The following is a 22,191-nucleotide window of genomic DNA, read 5'->3' on the forward strand; positions in this document are numbered from 1 at the left end:
ATGTGAACCATGAACTTCCAGATGTTCAAGCTGGTTTTAGAAAAGGCAGAGGAACCAGAGATCAAATTGCCAACATCCGCTGGATCATCGAAAAAGGAAGACAGTTCCAGGAAAACATCTATTTCTGCTTTTTTGACTATGCCAAAGCCTTTGACTGTGGGGACCACAATAAACCTGTGGAATATTCTGAAAGAGACGGGAATACCTGACCACCTGACCTGCCTCTTGAGAAACCTATATGCAGGTCAGGAAGCAACAGTAAGAACTGGACATGGAACAACAGACTGGTTCCAAATAGGAAAAGGAGTACGTCAAGGCTATATATTGTCACCCTGCTTATTTAACTTCTATGCAGAGTACATCATGAGAAACGCTGGACTGGAAGAAACACAAGTTGGAATCAAGATTGCTGGGAGAAATATCAATAACCTCAGACATGCAGATGACACCACCCTTATGGCAGAAAGTAAAGAGGAACTAAAACGCCTCTTGATGAAAGTGAAAGAGGAGAGTGCAAAAGTTGGCTTAAAGCTCAACATTCTGAAAACGAAGATCATGGCATCTGGCCCCATCACTTCATGGGCAATAGATAGGGCAACAGTGGAAACAGTGTCAGACTTTATTTTGGGGGGCTCCAAAATCACTGCATATGGTGATTACAGCCATGAAATTAAAAGACGCTTACTCCTTGGAAGCAAAGTTATGACCAATCTAGATAGCATATTCAAAAGCAGAGACATTACTTTGCCAACAAAGGTCCATCTAGTCAAGGATATGGTTTTTCCTGTGGTCATATATGGACGTGAGAGTAGGACTATAAAGAAAGCTGAGCACCGAAGAATTGATGCTTTTGAACTGTGGTGTTGGAGAAGACTCTTGAGAGTCCCTTGGACTGCAAGGATATCCAGCCAGTCTTTCCTAAAGATCAGTCCTGGGTGTTCATTGGAATGACTGATGCTAAAGCTGAAACTCCAATACTTTGGTCACATCATGCAAAGAGTTGACTCATTGGAAAAGACCCTGAAGCTGGCAAAGATTGGGGGCAGGAGGAGAAGGGGATGACAGAGGATGAGATGGCTGGATGGCATCACCGACTCAATGGACATGAGTTTGAGTGAACTCCAGGAGTTGGTGATGGACAGGGAGGCCTGGCATGCTGCGATTCATGGGGTCGCAAAGAGTCAGACACGACTGAGACACTGAACTGAGCTGATAGCCATCCCAGTGGGTATGTGGTATTTCGCTGTGGTTTTGACTCTCACTTCCCTAATAGTTAATGTTAAATGTTTTTCACGTGCTTAGTAACTATTTATATAATTTCTTTGGAGGAATGTCTGTCCAAATTTATTTTTCAATTGGGTGTTGAGTTAGTAGAGTTCTTTATATATTCTGGCTACAAGTCCTTTTATCATATATATGATTTGCAAACATTTTCTCCCATGTCAGCTGTCTTTTCATTTTCTTGATAAGTGTCCTTTAAAACAAAAGATATTAATTTTGATGATCCTCAATTTATCATTTATCAATTTATTTATCAATTATTTATTTAGTCATTTTCCTTTTCTAACATTTATCCTTCCCCCAAACACATTTTTAGAGTAGGCCGTATATGAAATCAGTTACCTTACTAGAAAGCTAACAGAAATTAGAAATACACTTAGATTTATTTCAAAAAGTCTAGATTTATTTCATCCCAGTTGTATTAAGTGTACTTTCAGTTAGCAAGACAGTTTTCAGAAGTCACTGGATCACTACGCTTGCATCATTGGGAACTATTTTATCCACATTTTCGTTTAAAGCAGAATTTTTTCCTTAGTATCTGATCTCTAATTTTTGTTAGAAAAAGACTCTATGGCCTGTGCTCACTACTAACAACTTATTGTTGTTTCTTATTGTTGGGAAAACCCTTGTGAAACATTTGTCAAGCACACAAAATAGTATAAACGTGAAATATAGTAATTAAGATGTGTGTTCTATCGATTGGGTAAGCTAAAGTAATTTTTCATTACTAACATAAGATTTAATAAGTATAAGTAGTTAAAGATTCTGACTTGGCACCAGTCATTAGCATGTAATTGAACTAGTAAAAAAGATCAGTTAAAGCTGTGTTGATTACCACCTTATCTTTGAAAGGCAATTAAAGACCTCAATCATTGCAACAAGATTTGATTGTGCGGCCTTTATTGGACATTGATCTTTCAGCAAAGTGCAGTTACATTTTCCATTAATTTACAGTAACACAGTTTAACTCTGATACCCTAGACTGTTGACCCAGGTGAGATGTAATGCTAAGTACTGGTTTAGGTTAAGATGCCCCAAACATCATTACTGTCTGAATGCTAAGTGCTGAAAAAAAGAAGATACCCAATCCGCTAGCTTTAGGATAAGGTTTCTGTTATCTGTATTAGCTTTTAAATGAAATGAAATCCAGATCCTTGTCTTTAGGTCACTCCACTCATTCAAATGATATTCACTCTTTAATGGAATTAAAAGACATTACTTCAAGAAAATTATAGATGTTTTGTGATTATAGTTTTGTGTGGATATAAATATAAATGACACAAGATAAAATGTATATCTTAAAAGAAATATATATGGCTTTTAATAATTAAAAATGTTTCCATTTCTACTGAAGCCAACAATAAGCAAAATATTAGTGACCAAATGTGTGATGAATATGGACTTCCCTGGTTGCTCAGGTAGTAAAGAATCCGCCTCTAATGTGGGAGACCTGGATTCTATCCCTGGGTTGGGAAGATCCCCTGGAGAAGGAAATGGCAACCCACTCCAATATTCTTGCCTAGAGAATCCTATGGACAGAGGAGCCTGGTGGGCTACAGTCCGTGGGATCACAGAATCAGACACGACTGAGTGACTAAACACAACACACGTATATGATGAAAGAATTTATAACTATTTTTCAGAGAAGGCAATGGCACCCCACTCCAGTACTCTTGCCTGGCAAATCCCATGGATGGAGGAGCCTGGTAGGCTGCAGTCCATGGGGTCGCTAAGAGTCGGGCACGACTGAGCAACTTCACTTTCATGCATTGGAGAAGGAAATGGCAACCCACTCCAGGGTTCTTGCTTGGAGAATCCCAGGGATGGTGGAGCCTGGTGGGCTGCCGTCTATGGGGTCGCAGAGAGTCAGATAAGACTGACGTGACTTAGCAGCAGCAGCAGTAACTTCTTTCTTGCCCCCCAACTCTGTTACTGCATCTTTTTTTTCAGTTACGAAATCTTTATGGTGGTTCACCACTTACACAGGAACCACAAATTTTGACTAGAAATTTCTTCCAACATTTGATCATTGATTTGCATAGAAGTAACAACAGAAGATTCAGCATCTGGTCCCATCACTTCATAGGAAATAGATGGGGAAACAGTGGAAACAGTGTTAGACTTTATTTTTTGGGACTCCAAAATCACTGCAGATGGGTGACTGCAGCCATGAAATTAAAAGACGCTTACTCCTTGGAAGGAAAGTTATGACCAACCTAGATAGCATATTCAAAAGCAGAGACATTACTTTGCCAACAAAGGTCCATCTAGTCAAGGCTATGGTTTTTCCTGTGAGTTGGACTGTGAAGAAAGCTGAGCACCAAAGAATTGATGCTTTTGAACTGTGGTGCTGGAGAAGACTCTTGAGAGTCCCTTGGACTGCAAGGAGATCCAAAGGAGATCGGTCCTGGGTGTTCATTGGAAGGAATGATGCTAAAGCTGAAACTCCAGTACTTTGGCCACCTCATGTGAAGAGTTGACTTATTGGAAAAGATTCTGATGCTGGGAGGGATTGGGGGCAGGACGAGAAGGGGACAACAGAGGATGAGCTGGCTGAATGGCATCACCGACTCAATGGATTTGAGTTTGAGTGAACTCCGGGAATTGGTGGACAGGGAGGCCTGGCGTGCTGCGATTCATGGGGTCACAAAGAGTCAGACACGACTGAGCGACTGAACTGAACTGAACAACAGAAGAGATGCAAGATTTTAAACTGAAATTAATCTTCATCTTCATTTAAAAAACACTTTTGCCTGGATTAATGACTAAAATCCCGTTAAAGAAGTAGATGCAGAAAAGCTGTCTATGTTTCCACAATTCCTCCTAAGAAAACTGCTATCCAGGAGGGCAGAGTCCACTTGAACCCTGCTTGCCATCTCAGGCATAGCCAGCACGTGCAGACAGGCTCACGCAAACTGCCTTCAATGTGTCTCCTTCTCCTTTCCTCTCACCTTATTTTAAAAATCCTTTTACTGATGAAGCCTTTTAAACATAAATGGAAAACAAGAATGAGGATTACAAAACCAGCATTTCTGAAATAAAACTGACATTTGCTTACGAGCACAATCAAGATACACTTTTAAGGTAGAAAGGTTTCTTATTTTGCCCTTCTGAGATTACAGGTAGAAAAAACTAAGACACAAAGGAGGAGTTATTAGCCTGAAGTCAAAAAGTAAGACAGCACTATTACTAAAAATAGAATCAGTCTCCTGACTTCCAGCATTTATATTTTATCCCTTTTAGGCCACAATACTTTGATGTAATATCCAACTTCAAAGAAAAAACTTAAAACCATTGCTGTTCAATGAGCAGCATTTTTCAGACTAAATGGTTCACTATAAGGCTTCATAAATCCAAGGAATGATATTTTAAATATTTGAACCATGCCCTTAGCCATTGCTGAGTTCATCCTTCACCATGATCAACTCCATGAGAGCAAGAGGTCTATTGATTTTCATGTAATACAAGAAAATATTACATTTGCTTAATTGTTACACAGTGAGCACATCAGGCAAGAAATCAAGGCTCTATTTAGTGCTGCAAACAGCAGAGAATTACAGAGATCAATAGGGTAGTTTGTCAAAGATGTTCTCCAAGGAGACTTACCTATCACCATATGGACAAGAAGTCACTGTGATCGTAGCTATTGAAAAACAGGTAAGCAGAGTCAGCAGTACAAATTATCAGAAATCAAACAGGCCAGTGTGAAAAGAAGTGCAACTTTACTGAAAAGCTGTATTTATAGTCTAGTAATTAAAAACCATTTTATCAGCCTTGTGTGGAGACCAAACCTTTACAGCAAGTATTGACAAGACCAGCAGCAATGAATGACCAGTATTTGACTTAAAACTTGAGCTATAGTTATTTAACTTTTCCCATTACAGAGGAAATCAGTTCTAGCCTTCCTTGCAAAATGCTAATAGTCAGTTTTATTATTAATGAAGCTTAATGTAACACTATCTCCTTTGTGTAAGCCATTCATTTAACTAGCGTCAAGTATATTCTTCTGGACTATAAGTACTTCTTTGATTAAGGCTTTATTTAGAATTGCTTTTAGACAAGTGAACACTACATATATTTGAAGAAGAGTTCACTCTCTGTAGCTCATTTACAATGACTACCTTTAACAAAGCCAGTTTGTGTTTCTTCCATTATCCTGGTACCTTCACCTCAGTTACTGCCACTCACTTTCCCTGATTTGTTAGAAGCACGCACCCAAATGTTGGCTAGATTGAATTTTATAAAATATTTTGCTACAAAAATGTGTAAACGTTGCAGAGCATCAGCAACACATTAACATAAAATGATATATAATGCATGTTTGTAATTATGGGAGAGATCATAAATCTTAAACACCCATTGGTTTAGAAATTAAATAGTTCTACTTAGTTCTCCCTAAATTACTCCAAATTTCTGAAATTTACCATTCGTCTGGGTATTTTGTAACTACCCCCAAGGATAAAATTTTTTTTAATGACTTTGTTTTCAAAAATGCAATTAACTTAATAAAATTCTAACACAAAACTGCCATCAGGTCTTCAAAATTTCAGCCCACTTCCCATGGCAGTTACCAAATTTATTTTTTCTGTGTCTTCCTAGATCTTAATTGTTCTTACAGCTTTATCAGCATGCTATTTTAACTTTTAATAAGTCTTAATTTCATCTATTTTGCTGCATTTGCATTAAATGGAGTTGTTATCACATTAAAAAAATTAGTGTGGTACTGGATTCTTTAGGTAATAGGAAAGGTCAACATTCCACCCACACCTCTTGTACAGGAAAATGGCACAAGGGCTTTTAACACATTTCCATTTAAAATCCTGCCAGTTGAATGGTTTAAATTTCAGATTGCAATTAGAATTCTTATCAATTTTTGATTTGCCAATGATGTTATCTTATCTCCATCATATATTCTAAAATTCTCTACTTTTCCCAATGTTAAAGACTTTTTTCTCCTTCCTTCTTTGTGTGGGTATCTATATTTCCAAAGAGTTGATATATAACTACAGAATCTATAAATTACAATCATTTTTTATCTCTAGTTCAACCTAGTTATAGGAAAAAATTGGTATAATGTTATGTGTTTGTGGTTCCCATTGGCTAAACAGAGTACACAATATATCACAATGTATGAAAAGCTTTGCCTCTTGAGGGCAATGATTCATCTTAAAGAACCAGACACTGTAGGAAGAAAAAGGTGTTTGCAAAGTTTTATTTTAAAGGATCAAAAATAAATATTGCACATACACACGAAAAAATAATCTACTGATATTTACGTGCTTCAACACACACTTTCAGTACATGGCACCTTCATCTTCTTTATTTAGAAAATAAACTGTTATTGGTCCATAACTGGTGTGCACAGTCTCTGTGACTCTAGCAAATAACCAGGAGCCAAGTCCATATAATAAAGTTGGAATACCTAAAAAACAAATGAATATGTTATTTGTGAAATAAACATTTATTAATCATGTACTCATATTTGTCATAGTATAAATCACATAGCACTCTTTAGCAACATCAATAAATTATAAAGTTATAAAAATATGAGTGAACACTGACTCTACCTAAGAGGTCAATTTCAGCTATGATTGTGAAACACAGTAACAATTGTGTGAGCCTAGAGATTTTTAAAACTATAGATAAGACTGGTGTAAACTACTTCAAGTACTTTACAAACATTAATTCATTACCTCTGAGTAATTATGAAGTAATTCTATAGTCTTTTCACAAATAAGCAAACAGAGAATATTAATTTATTTTGTTGTAGAGAGCTTCATTATTGGCCTTGAGCTTAAATTACTAGGTCATCTTTATTGTGCTATAAGTTGGACAGTAATACTGATGGCTAAAATAATTTTTGTACAATTTAAAAGAAACTAGGTCAAAAAGCTGTCTTCAAAATCAAAGGCAAAACCTAATTCTAAGGAAGATTTTGGTATAATAACAAGCATGAGAAAGAAAGAATCCTATTCATAGTTTTACAACTGATTTGAAAATCTTGTTTCAACCTACTTGAAATAGGTTAATAGTAGACTCCAAGAATATATTTCTTCTTTGAAATATTTCCATTTGTGATAAGCTGCCATTTGTGATACATGAAACTAAACATATACTAGTCAGAGATTGCATTAAGCCCTCATAGGCCCATGAGAGGAAGCTGGACAAAAAAACCCCCAAACTTTCACAATTCCTATTTTTTGTAATTCCTATTTTTTGTAAGGCACTTATTTAAAATCAATGACTACTAATAACATTAAAAACATATGTATAAAACCAAAGGCACATGAAATCGATAAAAATATTGTATGCTTTCCACAAATATTAATTTTACTGTTCCTGTGTATGAGTGGAACATACATAGGACAGAAATGGACAGAAAATGTCAGCAGTTTAAAAGAAGAGCGGTAATTTGGAAAATCACTTTCTAGTTACTAGGGAAATCAACACATGCTCAGAACTAATCATATTGCTAAATTTTTTTCTTATTTTTTCTGCAAGAGTATCTTTGCTGTGTTATGCTCTTTTTTGATTGTGTAAGTTCACTGGACTACTTTGTGCTTATTCCCTGAAGCTGCATTCCAGCCACTGTGATGCCAAAGATTAATTAGGGGAAGCATCACTAGTTGGCAATGAGAAAAGGCAAAAAACCCCATTCAGACTGGCACCTCTCTATTTTTAGGAGTATACTGGGTCACAGTTTTTTACAATCACAGGGTTTCCTGGAACTCCTGTGAAACCTTTCACAGAATATTGCCTTCTTTGCCTTGTGAATACCTCCCTGCAAATCTCTGAAAGCCTCAAGGGAATGTCACAAAAAAGCCGCAAAAACTAGCATCATAAAGCTATTTATTAATCATTCAACCAAAAAAAAAAAAAGGGCAAGTGGGGGTGTAGAATGGGCGAGTGGACAAGAGAACAAGAGTAAGACAGGCAGAAGTGAGTGAAGAATAAGACAGGTAGAAGTGAGTGAAGAGGGAGCAGTTGAAATAAAAAATACACTTTAATATATGTTATCACAACTTCAAAAGGTGAAAATCAATGGAGAGAAAAACAGGTTCTAGAAATAATTACTAATTTTAAATGGCAACCCACTCCAGTACTCTTGCCTGGAGAATCCCATGGAGGGAGGAGCCTGGTAGGCTACAGTCCATGGGGTCGCAAAGAGTCGGACAGACTGAGCAACTTTACTCACTACCAAATATATTGATAGTAAAATAAATAAAATATGACTTTTAAACCAATGATAAGGACATTCAGTTAAGAAATAGCTGGTGACACTGAAAATTTTGTTTGTTTTTACAGTATTTATCAGTTTCCTGTAAAATACTGATTTTTTTTTTAAAAAATCACACAAATGGTCAGTATTTTTTCAGCTAAAATGGAGGACTGACCAAGGATTACTAATAACTACATTAGCTCTTACTAAGAAACAACTAGGTACTGTTAATGCTGTTTGATAGGGGGTTGAGATGTGATATGGGAGTCAGAAATTCTCTTATTTTTTTTTATCCTGCAGTCTACTTATTTAATGCAGTCAGGCTAATACACTAAATGTGAAGATTAGCCACATACATAATTAACACAGTTAAAAAAACCCATAATTTTCTTTATAGCACATATGCTATAAAAACTATAAGGTTTGATGAAAAATCAATTTTTTTCTAGACTGTCTGAAACATATCATAACATCAAAATGAATGTGAAACCCAGTTCTTTGCATAATAATTCATTTTGAGTCAGCTGAACAGTAGGTAAACCACTGTCAAATTAAGCACTTAAAAAAAATTAGAACTTTGTAGCAAGTCTCCAATTACCCATTCATTCCAATGGTAAGTTGATTTTCTTAAATCTCAATCTACTTCCCAGCAGGATACCCAGACTGATAAACCATCAGTAAAATGTCGCTTCCATTGAAAGGAAGGCAGGCAATAAAGGGAACAAATGGGTAAAAGAGAAATCTTTATTATTTACAAAATGGAAAAATGAATTATTTTGATAATTACTAATTTGAAAGGGAAGAGGAGGAATAAAATCCTAAGTATTTTTAAACAGAATACGTACTTGATGATCCAGAGGCGCAACAGTACAACACAGAATAAGAAAGAATTCTATTATCTACTTTCTTCCCCTAAGACAATATTACAAAATAAACATTACCAAATTGGTGAATAAAGTCCAGAAAAAAAAACCTCCTTTTATTAGTATAAGCCAATTTGTATTAAAGCAAATACCTGAGCAGAAAGTTTTCCTTTCAGTTTAAAATTCTTATTCTCTTTTAAACAGAATTTTTAGAATTTTAAAGAGGTCATAAAGACCATTAAATCACTATTACGCTTTCTCTTCCACACACATTAAAAAAAAAAAAAACTACAGCTGTTGTTTCTTTATTCAAAAGATTTTACTACTTTCACTACTTTTCTATGTGAGCATCTTCTGGGCATCCTGTTTTCTTTAGATTTCTTTCTACCTAAAAAGATTAGGCCCTAATCAGTAAGGTGCTCTTAAATGGTGAAAACTTTTTTAGAAAAAGGCATTGGGAACATAGTTTACCAACAACTCTCCAGTTATGCTTTTCCTAACCTATTAAAGTGTATTAACTGTACATTAAGGAAGAATGACTTTTTTCTGTTTCTGAAGATGCTATTCAACAAAACAAACGTATTCTTCCTGAATCTAGTCATCCCTCTAGTCTCTCCAAATAATTTTGGATTGAATTTTCTAAATCACTACACTCTTCAACTTCTTTACATCAACCTCAAAATTAGTGGGCATGCTCTATATAGTTCATCAGCCAAATAATAAGGCATACTTTTAAAAGATTACACATCGCCTAAATAATCTTCTCCTTAATGGGATGAACTCAGGACAGTACTAGTTGGAGCAATGGCTCCAGGCCCCCTGATTTACATATGTGAGCAATTATAAGCAAAAATACACCTAATGTATTTAAATTTAAGAAACTGTCAAGACTATATAGTAAAAGTGTGGCCGCGTGTTCAGCTTTAATTCTGGGTCAAAAAACTGGTTGGGTAATGTAAGTTAGCTTGCACATCTAGATTCTGAATTACTGAAATATGGATTCATTTGATTATCAGTTATTAATAGGTTCAAACATCCTGAGGCCTATTTTTCATTTACCTGTAAAACATGAAAGATGCACCCACGTCAATGTTCACGCCTCTTCTGTCATTAACCGAAAGATAAAACATTCAGCAAGAGTAAATACTCTGACTTGGAATACTCCCATGAAAACATACCAGTATTAAAGAGGCAATCTTCTAAATATCTTTTAGGCCTAGTATCTGAAGAAGCCAATACCACCGGTGAAAACCTTCGGTGGTTTTAGTACAACGAACTTGCTGGGACTTCACGTAAAGAGAACAAAGAAACTTAAAAAAGTAGTTTCCGATTTTATACTCTTGAAAGCACCCACAAAGTGATGTTCATGAGAATGAATCCTACCATATAATCAGGCATTTTATAAAAACTTCAGAGCCATTTTCAGCGCTCTACACCCTCCTTCTTACTGCCCAGTGGAAGGCTCTTTCTAGTTAACGAGTGGCTGGAAGTAAGAATAAAATGCCCTCTCACTGGGAGCGGATGCAGAGGGGTCCCACTGTACAGGCCTGTCAATAAGCCCCACTTTCCGGGGTACCATTCACGAGCAACAACTTAGCTCTGACAAGCACCTGCTGGGCGGGGAATACAGAAGCCCAGGACCAGGGTCAGTCCTGCAAAGCTGCAGAGTGGGTGGGACGCGGAGGCAGAGTCTGGGAAACGCCCCAGCATTGGGCGAAGCGTGGCGAGCGCGTGCGCCCGGGCGAGCCTGCGCGGGGCCGGGGCAGGGTAAGTAACCCCGCGCCGGCGCGGTCCGATCTCGGGACGGGGTCGCGGCCTCGGAGGCAGAACGTCAGCGTGCTTTGCAAACAGCGGGGCAGTCGGCGGCGGGACGTGTTTCACCGGCCCGGGGGCACTCACCGAGGTTGACGACCTTGAGCGCCGTGAAGAACCGGTCCTGCCCGGCCAAGTCCTGCCAGGGAGCCTTGGAGCAGTGGTACTTGATGAAGGGGAAGCAGCCGGTGCGCAGGACGTGGTAGTTGGCGCCCTGCACGGGCCAGTTGAAGTGCGAGAGGCCGAACTGGTCGTTCCGGACGGCGCTGTAGGGCACGCAGAAGGAGGTCCAGTGAGGCAGGCGCCGCTGCAGCAGGTGCCGCGTCAGCACCTCCGAGGCTCGGGGCTTCGGGCGGGAGGCGGCGCCCGTGGCCCAGGGCCGGCACAGCAGCAGACGAAGCACAGCCTCGTGGGCCCTCCGAAGGGCCTCCATGACCGGCCTCGCCCGCGTCCCCCGCCCCTCGGCCGCCTTACGGGCGCGCGCCCCTGGGGGCGGAGCCGAAGGGGCGCGCGCGCGCCCGCTCCCCAAGGGTGGCAGCGGGACGCCCAACGGGCGCTGCGCAAGTGAGCGAGAGCCCCTGGGGCGCGGCGGCGCGTGCGCACAAAGGTCCCGCGGCTTCCGGGGGAGAGAGTGGAGCAGAGAGGAGGGCCGGGTGGAGTGAGCTAGCTGAGGTAGTTAAATCGTCACCAAAGACCTCTCTAAAGTGGTTAATAACCCTAGGGAGGGAGTGAGGGGAGGTTCGTGAGTTTTATTAGTTCAGGTATGAGGAACATTAAGCTTTAAAACAATGGAGTGGCAGAACTCAAGCCGGCGTCTCTTTTCCAAGTCGTGGACTGAAGAAATCCTTCATTGGTGGTGGTGAGGAAACATTTGAAGAAGTTGTCCGCAGGGAAGTGAGTTAAATCCAAGTCCCGAGATTTGCATTGGCTAGTAAACTCGGGGAGCACTTTTCCATTCAGGTTCCCTCTTTCGTGTTTTTTAAAATAAGCCCCAGATATTTCAACAGAAAAAAAAAATTTTTTTTTTTTTTTAGAAAGCCTTAAATCTCTCCATGTAGGGTGCACCACCATCTCCTTCAGAGCCTGGAAAACGGCCAGACTGGGAGTCTTAGTTTTCAGTCAGTTCAGTTCAGTCGCTCAGTCGTGCCGACTCTTTGCGACCCCATGAATCGCAGCACACCAGGCCTCCCTGTCCATCACTAACTCCCGGAGTTCACTCAGATTCACGTCCATCGAGTCAGTGATGCCATCCAGCCATCTCATCCTCTGTCGTCCTCTTCTTCTCCTGCCCCCAATCCCTCCCAGCATCAAAGTCTTTTCCAATGAGTCAACTCTTTGCATGAGGTGGCCAAAGTACTGGAGTTTCAGCTTTAGCATCATTCCTTCCAAAGAAATCCCAGGGCTGATCTCCTTTAGAATGGACTGGTTGGATCTCCTTGCAGTCCAAGGGACTCTCAAGAGTCTTCTCCAACACCACGGTTCAAAAGCATCAATTCTTCAGCGCTCAGCTTTCTTCACAGTCCAACTCTCACATCCATACATGACCACAGGAAAAACCATAGCCTTGACTGGGTGGACCTTTGTTGGCAAAGTAATGTCTCTGCTTTTGAATATGCTATCTAGGTTGGTCATAACTTTCCTTCCAAGGAGTAAGCGTCTTTTAATTTCATTGCTGCAAACCTCTTTAGGAAAACTTTTTCTCAAGTTTTGCAGCTTCTTGGGGTAAGAACTTGTACAACATCTATTTTCTAGAGAGGCATTTCCTCTTACATGTCTTAAATTCATGTTTGGGGAAAAAACCATACAAAATGTGTCTGGAAAGTGCTGGATGTTAAATGAGATAATTATATGTAAGCACCATATAACCACTGCTGTTAATATTATTGCTGAAAACTCAAGAGGAGTGGAGGATAGTGTGACGACTCTTAAATTCTCCAGTTGTTATTGATTCCTTCAACAAACAAGGATTGAGCACCCACAACCGTGTACCAAACCTTGTAGGATAAGTAATTTCAGAGGCCTTGTAGTCAAGCAAATAATTTAAACCTTACCTTTATAGGATTCCCTGTTAGATAAAAGTTTTTAAAAGATTTTATGGGGAGGCACAATATAGTTAGATTTGCACAGAAATGGTTGGAAGGAGGCTAAGACAAGAATCTGGGAGGCTGCAGTCCATGGGGTTGCTGAGGGTCAGACAGGACTGAGCGACTTCACTTTCACTTTTCACTTTCATGCATTGGAGAAGGAAATGGCAACCCACTCCAGTGTTCTTGCCTGGAGAATCCCAGGGACGGGGGAGCCTGGTGGGCTGCCGTCTATGGGGTTGCACACAGTCGGACACGACTGAAGTGACTTAGCAGCATTCAATACTATGATTTCAAAGTAAACGTTTTAAACTTTTTTAAATAATGGGTTTATATTTAACATTTTAAAATTCAGCACCATGATTTTTAATGCTTTTTACATAATGGGTTTATATTTAATATAGTACTTCTCACCATGGAGATGTTGCTCAGTTCATATAGAGATATTTTTGTCTTTGTTAAACATTAAATCTCTTCCCCATTTCAGTGTTAAATACATTGAATATGTTCTCTAAACTTTTTCCCCCACAAAAGATAAGTTTTAATTTTTAACCAACTGTATTTAATATCTAGGTACAATATTAACTTGGGAGGTAACAAAAATCCAATAAAAATAATGGAGAAAAGACTCCTTAGTGATAGAGGAGGTACTGATTATAACTGAGCAGTAACAGTTTCCTACGATTTTGAGCAAGAGCTTCCTTCCTATTGAGAATTCTGAAACTGAAATATTACACAAATTTCAGCCATCTCATTTCTTTGACCTTTCTAACTAGCAAATGCAAACTATAGATGATGTTTTTCAGTGCATTATTTGTTGTGAAGAAAACATTTTGTTTTCCATTTAACACAATATTATCAATTTGTTCAGTATACGAATTGTTCAAATGTATCAATTTTTCCGTTATATTGATTTGTTCAGTCAATAACCAAGAATGTGAAACTACCCAGTTTGCTCTTTCTTGGGAACTTTCAGACACCAAAGCTCAGTTCTGAACCTCAATAGCACAAAGGTCTTCAGGGCAAGGCTTGATTCAGGAGGCCCTTTAAAGTCATACCTGTCCATTTCTTGTTTGTGCATATACACCCCCCCACCAAACAAGCACAGATCCCTGTAATGCTGAGAACCACACCTGACAAGAGAGCTGTTGTATCTCTAGTTTCTACTGCTTCAATAATAGGCAGCACCAAAGGCAATGAAAAGATGATTAGAAACACTTGTCTTGAAACTGATGTCAGACGTTGAGATCTTGAGGTGACTGATTCTTGAAGGCCGAAGCTTACAGAGAGAGTGGTATTTGTTTAATTCTAACTTCCTTCCAGGAGCTCCGGATGCTGAGGCTAAGCGGCTGCATACATGTGGCAATGCTTTCAAGGCAGTAACCATTACAGGAGTTCAAATTAAATTTTAAAAAGATGGAGTTCCTTTTGAAACAAAATCTGTCATAGAACCCCAACCTATAAAGTAGATGAAAACTTGTGTTTTATTACTAAACATTTATTAAGTGCAAAATTTTAATATTAAAGGTAAATTTTAAAAATGAGACTAGTTTGTTGTTCGGAGAAGGCAATGGCACCCCATTCCAGTACTCTTGCCTGGAAAATCCCATGGAAGGAGGAGCCTGGTAGGCTGCAGTCCATGGGGTCGATAAGAGTTGGACACGACTGAGCGACTTCACTTTCACTTTTCACTTTCATGCATTGGAGAAGGAAATGGCAACCCACTCCAGTGTTCTTGCCTGGAGAATCCCAGGGATCGGGGGAGCCTGACGGGCTGCCGTCTATGGGGTCGCACAGAGTCGGACACGACTGACGTGACTTAGCAGTTTGTTATTGTCCTGGGTTTTTACTTTGTTTTGTTTTGCTTTTAGCAGAAAAAGAATTTATTGGAAGGCAGTTGGATAGCTAAAATAATAAATAGGAAGTCTGCAGAACCAAGCTTAGAAATGGGAAGGAATCAAGGGAGCCTGGCTGGCAGAGACACAGGTAAGACCAACAGGAATTAGTATGGTTGGGATGCCATGGCTGGCCCACTGCCAATGTGCTCTTGACCCTGCTGTTTTATGCTCAATTTTTTTTGAAGTTGGGGGCTATGGCTAACAGTTGCAGTTATAGTAGCCTGAGGATAGTTTCTTTTTTTCTTTTTTAAAAATAACAGTTTATTTCTTACTCCTTGGTTTTGATTGTTTACTATCAAGAAAATCCTGATCTCTTGGGAGAAGTAGATATAAGTAAGAGTGGTTTTTAAGTGATTCACCGTGAAATCTTGGGCATGTGCTTCAACTAAAGATGACAACTGGAGATGAATTTTGAGATCTATGCTGAGATGGCTTAACCTCAAATTAATGCATGGGGAGTTTGTAATATGTTAAAAAAAATTGGACATCTCCCTTTTGACAATATAAAAATCTATTAAAAAAAATAAAATTTGAATCAAACATTTGGGGAACCTCTGAATTCAGTCTGAGAAATCCTACGTTCTGTAGTATATAAGGTAAAAACCACCGATAAAGAGAACCAGAAGTTTACCTAGGTAGCACTGCATTGTCTCATGGAAGCTTGTAAAACAGCTAGGGAGCTGAAGGATTTCTGTTGGAAGATGCTCTCCTGGAAAAACCTCATCAGTGTTAAAGGTTTCTCTGATCCAAGGCTCTTTGATTATCTCTCTTTTCTATTGTAAGATAGGAAGTTTGTCCAAAGATTTCTGATAGATGGTATACCACACCTAGGTTTTCAAGAGTGTTTTAATGAAATATTACCCCAGCCTAAAGATGCAGAGCTGAAGAATATGACATCTAGATATCTTTTCTAACTTTATATAGTACTCTTTCCATAATTGAAATAAGATAATCTCTCAAAAAACTACAATTCAGATCAGATGCTTGATTTTCTTTTCTGTTCTAATTCTTCATAGCAATGAATTTTCTATTCTAATTCTTCAAGTGCCCCCAAAGGGACTTAGAAGTTGTTATTCAAAAGCCTAAGTCAGTGTTTAAAAACATTGCTTAGTGTCCAGTAATTAAGTGCATTAAATGCACAAATATTTAGTTTTCCACAAAGTATGGAGAGATGACCTATCTCTTAGACAGAACCCTTTAAAAATATCTATAAATAGTGCTGCCTTGTATAGCTTTTAACATGTGCATGGGTGTATCATGCCGCTCCTGGAAAGAACGGATTTTGTTTTGGTTTTGTTTTAAAGGCACTTATGACATTGCAAATGTTCAGAACATGTTAAAAATAAGTTCTACAAAGTTGATAGTTTGGAATATATTAAAATTAAGAATTTCTGTTCATTAAAAGGCATTATTGAGAATAAATAAAAAGGTAATCAAAAGAGTGAGAGAAGTATTTGCATTACATATATCTGACAAAGCATTTGGTATCTAGAACAAATCATTTTAAAAAGACAATCTAATAGAAAGCTGGCCAAAATATTTCATGGACCCTTCCCAAAGAGGAACATCTAGATGTTCAATAATGTAAAAAAAGTGCTTAGTTTCTCTAATCATATAAGAAACGGAACTATTAAATATATATTACCTTAAATATTACACACCCACTGAAGTGGGCTAAGGTAGAAAAGATAGAAAGTACTAAGGATATGCAGCAGTTAGAAGTTTTATACATGGTTGGCAACCACTTTGGAATTTTTTTTTGGCAGTTTACTGATTAAAGCTAAATAAATGCATACCTTATGACCCAGCAATACCACTCCTAGGTGGTGTGCTGAGGCTGCCATAACAAAATACCACCGACTAGATTTCAGTTCAGTTCAGTTCAGTCGCTCAGTTGTGTCTGACTCTTTGCCTCCCTGTCCATCACCAACTCCCAGAGTTCACTCAGACTCATGTCCATCGAGTCAGTGGTGCCATCCAGCCATCTCATCCTCTGTTGTCCCCTTCTCCTCCTGCCCCCAATCCCTCCCAGCATCAGAGTCTTTTCCAATGAGTCAACTCTTCACATGAAGTGGCCAAAGTACTGGAGTTTCAGCTTTAGCATCACAGACTAGATTTAGCCAACAATAAATTTATTTCTCCCAGTTCTGGGGACTGGGAAGTCCAGGATCAGGTGCCAGCCAGTTGGGTTCCCTGTGAGAGTTCTCCTCTTGGCTTATGTTTCCCTCTTGCTGTAAATCCTCCCATGGTAGGCAGAGCTAACTCTGTGTCTGACTCTTTTCCAGTTAGGGTACCAGGCCTATTATAGGGTCACACCTTTATGATTTCATATAACCTTTATCCCCTCTTCACACATGAGGACTTATCTCCAAATACCATCACATTGGGTATTAGGGCTTCAACGTTTTCAAAACTGTTTATGGGGGTCACAAAGAGTCTATGGCAATTCCCAACAGAAGTTGTGTGCATATGTTCTTCAAAAGACATATACTAGAATATTCATAGCAGCACTATTTATATTTGTGGCACTCAACCAGGAAAGTACTCAAATTCGTATCAGTAGTAGAGCAGATAACAAATTATGGCACATTCACATGATAGACTACTACACAGCAACAAGAATGACCTACAATCACACACAGCGCACATGAATCTCACAAACATAGGGAATAGTGAAAGAAGTCAGGTGTCAAAGTATTCACTGTTTTATTTCATTTCTATGAAGTATAAAATGGGCCTAAACTCATCTGTTCTGTTAGAAGACAGAGAAGTGATCACTACAGGTTGGCAGAGACAATTACCACAAGGAGTATGAGGTGACTTCTGGGGGACTGGAATTAAATTCTGTCTTTTGAAAAACATTCTTTGATTTTTATAGTTCTTTTTTTAAGACAATTTTTTAAGAGTGGTTTTAGTTAGACTCACTACAAAATTAAGAGGAAGATACAGATCTTTCTCATAAATTCCCTGGTGGCTCAGATGGTAAAGTGTCTGTCTACAATGCTGGAGACCCGGGTTCGAGCCCTGGGTTGGGAAGATCCCCTGGAGAAGGAAATGGCAATCCACTCCAGTACTATTGCCTGGAAAGTCCCATGGACAGAGGAGCCTGGCAGGCTGCAGTCTATGGGGTCACAAAGAGTCGGATACGACTGAGCGACTTCACTTCACTTCACATGTGTAGCCTTCCGCATTATTAGCATCCCCCATCAGAGTAAATGGGCTTCCCTGTTAGCTCAGTTGGTAAAGAATCTGCAATGTAGGATACCTGGGTTTGATCCCTGGGTTGGGAAGATCCTCTAGAGAAGGAAATGGCAACCCACTCCAGTATTCTTGCCTGAAGAATCCCATGGACAGAGGAGCCTGGCAGGCTACAGTTCATGGGATTACAAGAGTTGGACATGACTTATTGACTAAACTACCACCACTAGCCGCAGAGTAATACATTTGTTATAGTTGATGAACCTATGGATTATCCTCTTTCTTGATCTGATTCTTGTTAAATGGGTATATTCAGTTTGTGAACTACTAAACACATATGATGTGTGCCCTTTTCTGCATGTATGTTATACTTCAATAAAAAGCTTGAAAACAATGAGTTCTGTAATATATTACTTATTAACACATCCTATTAGTATTTATTAACAAATATGTACAGAAACCATATATAGTGAACATGAGCCAAGCGTGACCTCATACATATATAGAATCTTTATCCTTGTATTGTTTTTACCACCATACTGTGAGATCCTGATCACTATATTTCTGTGTGTGTGCGCGCTCATAATGTGATTTAAAAGAAAGTAGGGTAGGCATGTAGATTTTAATTCACTGCTATTCTCAGAAGGAGAATTAAAAGCAAGATATTAATTGCATATGTTAACATGTTGGTAAAAGATAAAGGAATTATTTAAAAGGAATAGAAATATTTCCTATTAGAATTTCATTTACAGTTTCCAGTTTGAAGCTTTAGGACTTTTGGTTTAAGAAAAGGAGGACCATGGAATTGCTGCTGCCCCAGTTCATATTCCAGCATGCTGTGGAATTTAAAAACGTACTCCAAAGAGCCACCGTCCTGAGTCTCCTAGGAACCAAATTTGCCTAACAGTTCAGTGCCCTCTAAGCCGAGCTCAGCACCAGAGGAAGTGCATAAGTTATCTCTACAACAGGAAGGATGCTCATTCATTTTTCCCATTTCTATCAGTGGCAAGCGGTGCTTGCTGCTCTATTCCTATATGGTTGTGTCTTCCCTGGGAAGGACAATATACATTGGTTTTATGCAAAATCATTCTCTTGGAGGTATTGAGTTATGGCAGGAGTCATTAGGAAAGGAAAGAACTGCCATATTTTTTCTAGATCTTTTTGAGTCCTTCTGTGGAATTGATTGATGTTCTGAAAGCCTCCAAGGAGTTGGCTGGCAGCCGGGGCTGCTATTACAAAGAGTGACAAGAATTACTCTGGTCAGACATTTTATTGTGAACAAAGTGGGTACAGGGATCTCTTCCAAAAGTATCTATGTCTAAGCTACTTTCAAGTTCTCCCTGCCTCCCCCACCCCACTGGAATGTAAACTTTATAAGGCCAGAGGGTTTTGTGTGTTTTGTTAACGGTTGTGCCCACAGAACCTAGTAACTTGGCATATGGTAGGCACTCTTATTTGTTGAATAAGGGGGGGCGGTGGTTTGAAAGTGGGTAAAGTGAATACATAGTATTCAGGGTCAGTGGTTTTAATTTTAAGTTTGGTATTTGGAGAAATTAAGCTGCAGACTAGGAAAGAAACTTATCTAAGATCATACACAAGAAACATGAATCAAAATTCTGATCACTCAGCTTTCAGTAAGCTTCTCATTAGGAAACGTTTCTATGCTATTCTCCTGTCCTGTGGATGCCAGAATCTAGTAGCAAGAAGACATATTTGTGACTTTTTGAAACCAAGTATGATTTATGCTGGTAGATAACACAGTCTACTTTATGGGCATGTTTTCAATGTTAAAATCTTTATGATATGTAGTCAGTGTTTGGGGAAGCATTTGAAAACATGACCCAGTAAATTCACTTTGTCATAAAACCCATATTAGTCTCAGCTTCGTAAAGTGAGCTTCGTCCTACTAACAGATTTAATCATGAATAGCATAGAGCATTTTTGTAGTAGAAATCAGATTTTCATATCACATTCCTAAGATATTTTGGCTTTATTGCTGATCTTCAACCGACAGTGACTCTTAGCACTTTAGCTGTGAGTCTTTATGCCCCCTCTCCAGACTCACTGTCAAGTAGTTAATGATCTATAAACAAATACTGAGATGCCCTGAGGGGGCTCTCCATTTAAAGGGCCCTTGAATCATTTTATTATAGAAATACCATAGTCTACCACTGATTTATGATTTGTCAGTTTAGGTTTTGGAAGTGGCATTCCACTGGTATTTTCAGATGGGTGAGGTTTTTAATTTACTGTTGTTGTTTAGTCACTAAGTCGTGTCTGACTCTTTTGTGACCCCATGGAATGTAGCCCTTCAGGCTCCTCTCTCTATGTGATTTTCCAGGCAAGAATACTGGGGTGGGTTGTCATTTCCCTCTCCAGGGAACCTGCCCAACCCAGGGATTGATCCCAGTCTCCTGCATTGGCCAGAGGATTCTTTACCACTGAGCCACCTGCTAAGCCCTTTGATTTACTGTGTGCATGTCCTCAGTTGCTCTGTCATGTCCGACTCTGCAGCTCCATGGATTGTAGCCACCAGGCTCCCCTGTTCATGGAATTTTCCAGGCACGAATACTGGAGTTCCACAGCATTAAATTTTATCAGTTTTTCCCTTCAGGAAAACTTAAAAAATGTGAATCTACATTTTCAGTTTCCATTATATGAAATACCTTTTGATTTGGGTATGCATACTTGTGCATATTTCATTTTTTTAAGCTAAAAGTGGCTGCAGAGGGCCATAATGTCAGTGTAATAATACTTAGCCAGTTACTGAGTATTTATTTCATGCTAAGTAGTTTCCAACTGGGCTACTCAGTGCAGAGGTAAGGAATCCACCTGTCAACGCAGGGGATACAAGACACTCAGGTCTGACTCCCTGGGTCAGGAAGATTCCTCTGGAGAAGAGAATGGCAACCCACTCCAGAAATTCTTGCCTGGAGAATTCCAAGGACAGAGGAGCCTGGCAGGCTACAGTCCATGGGGTTGCAAAGAGTTGGACATTACTGAGCAACTGAGCATGCATTCAAGTTTCTACTTATTGTTTCATTGAAACAATATTCTAAATCAAAGTTTCATTTTCCTCATCTTCAAACTGAAGAAACCCAGTGTCCAAAGTTAGAAGTTAAAATAAGCTGCTCCAGTCACAGGGCAGGCAGGGTAGTAGAGCTGGGACCCAAACCTGCTGCTGCTAACCTACATTGATAGAATTCAAAACCTAATGTTTGACTTCAATTAAAAAGAATCATCTGATGCTGGACTCAGATGTAAAAGTTACTAACACACTTTAGATGTTATACAATTTGTAACTAAACAGGAAATAGCATTATAGACCCAAAATATGGCCTTTCTATACCCAGGAGTCTATCTGACTCAAAAGGAAATTTGAGGGCACACATTATGATCCTCAAGAAAAAAAAAAAGAACTATTTTTCATAATGGAATCACTTGCAAAATTTGTTGTTAAACAGCTATTTCTATGCATATCACAGTACTTTTGAAATATCTTTAAAATTGAAAGGCATGCAATAAAGCATTTGCCTATCATAAGCAAAGATCCCAATTCTAAGCAAGTTATCAAGCTCTGACACTTAGATTTTATTAGGGGAACCTGGGTAGAGAATATGTAGGAATTCTTTGGACTGCTTTTACAACTTTTCTGTAAATCTAAAATTTTATTCACATTAAAAAGTTTGGTTTTTACAGACTTTAATGGAGAGAGCATCTGGCCATAGTTTGGACAGGTATGAATAATGCTGCTGCTGTGAGTCATAGGCACATTTAGTCCAAGCTAGCACTTCAGTGAACCACAACTGTAGTTCAGCTCTTTCTTTTTATTCCTT

General features: G+C 39.0%; 1 protein-coding gene and 1 pseudogene across 1 annotated transcript; both read right to left on the reverse strand.

The window, feature by feature from the left end:
• Window positions 1-6,476: 6,476 nt before the first annotated feature.
• On the reverse strand, window positions 6,477-11,666 carry LOC120860894 (uncharacterized protein C15orf61 homolog). The gene is made up of 2 exons (XM_040236608.1): window positions 11,263-11,666; window positions 6,477-6,703 (listed from the first exon to the last, which is right to left on the reverse strand). Exons 1-2 carry the CDS (start codon window positions 11,606-11,608, stop codon window positions 6,576-6,578), a joined length of 474 nt encoding a protein of 157 aa, XP_040092542.1. The 5' UTR covers window positions 11,609-11,666; the 3' UTR covers window positions 6,477-6,575.
• A 2,555-nt stretch (window positions 11,667-14,221) lies between these two features.
• Window positions 14,222-15,533, reverse strand: LOC120860865 (annotated as a pseudogene).
• Between the last annotated feature and the right edge of the window lie 6,658 nt (window positions 15,534-22,191).

Source organism: Oryx dammah, unplaced genomic scaffold (genome assembly GCF_014754425.2).
Source record: "Oryx dammah isolate SB20612 unplaced genomic scaffold, SCBI_Odam_1.1 HiC_scaffold_11209, whole genome shotgun sequence".
Lineage (NCBI taxonomy): Eukaryota > Metazoa > Chordata > Mammalia > Artiodactyla > Bovidae > Oryx > Oryx dammah.

What these genes read in the sequence shown, in the direction of transcription:
- LOC120860894 (XM_040236608.1), bottom strand. Translation starts at nt 11,608, where the DNA reads ATGGAGGCCCTTCGGAGGGCCCACGAGGCTGTGCTTCGTCTGCTGCTG. An exon ending in GCTCAAGGTCGTCAACCTCG is followed by an intron (nt 6,704 to 11,262) that starts GTGAGTGCCCCC and finishes TTTGTTTTTTAG; the next exon opens with GTATTCCAACTTTATTATAT.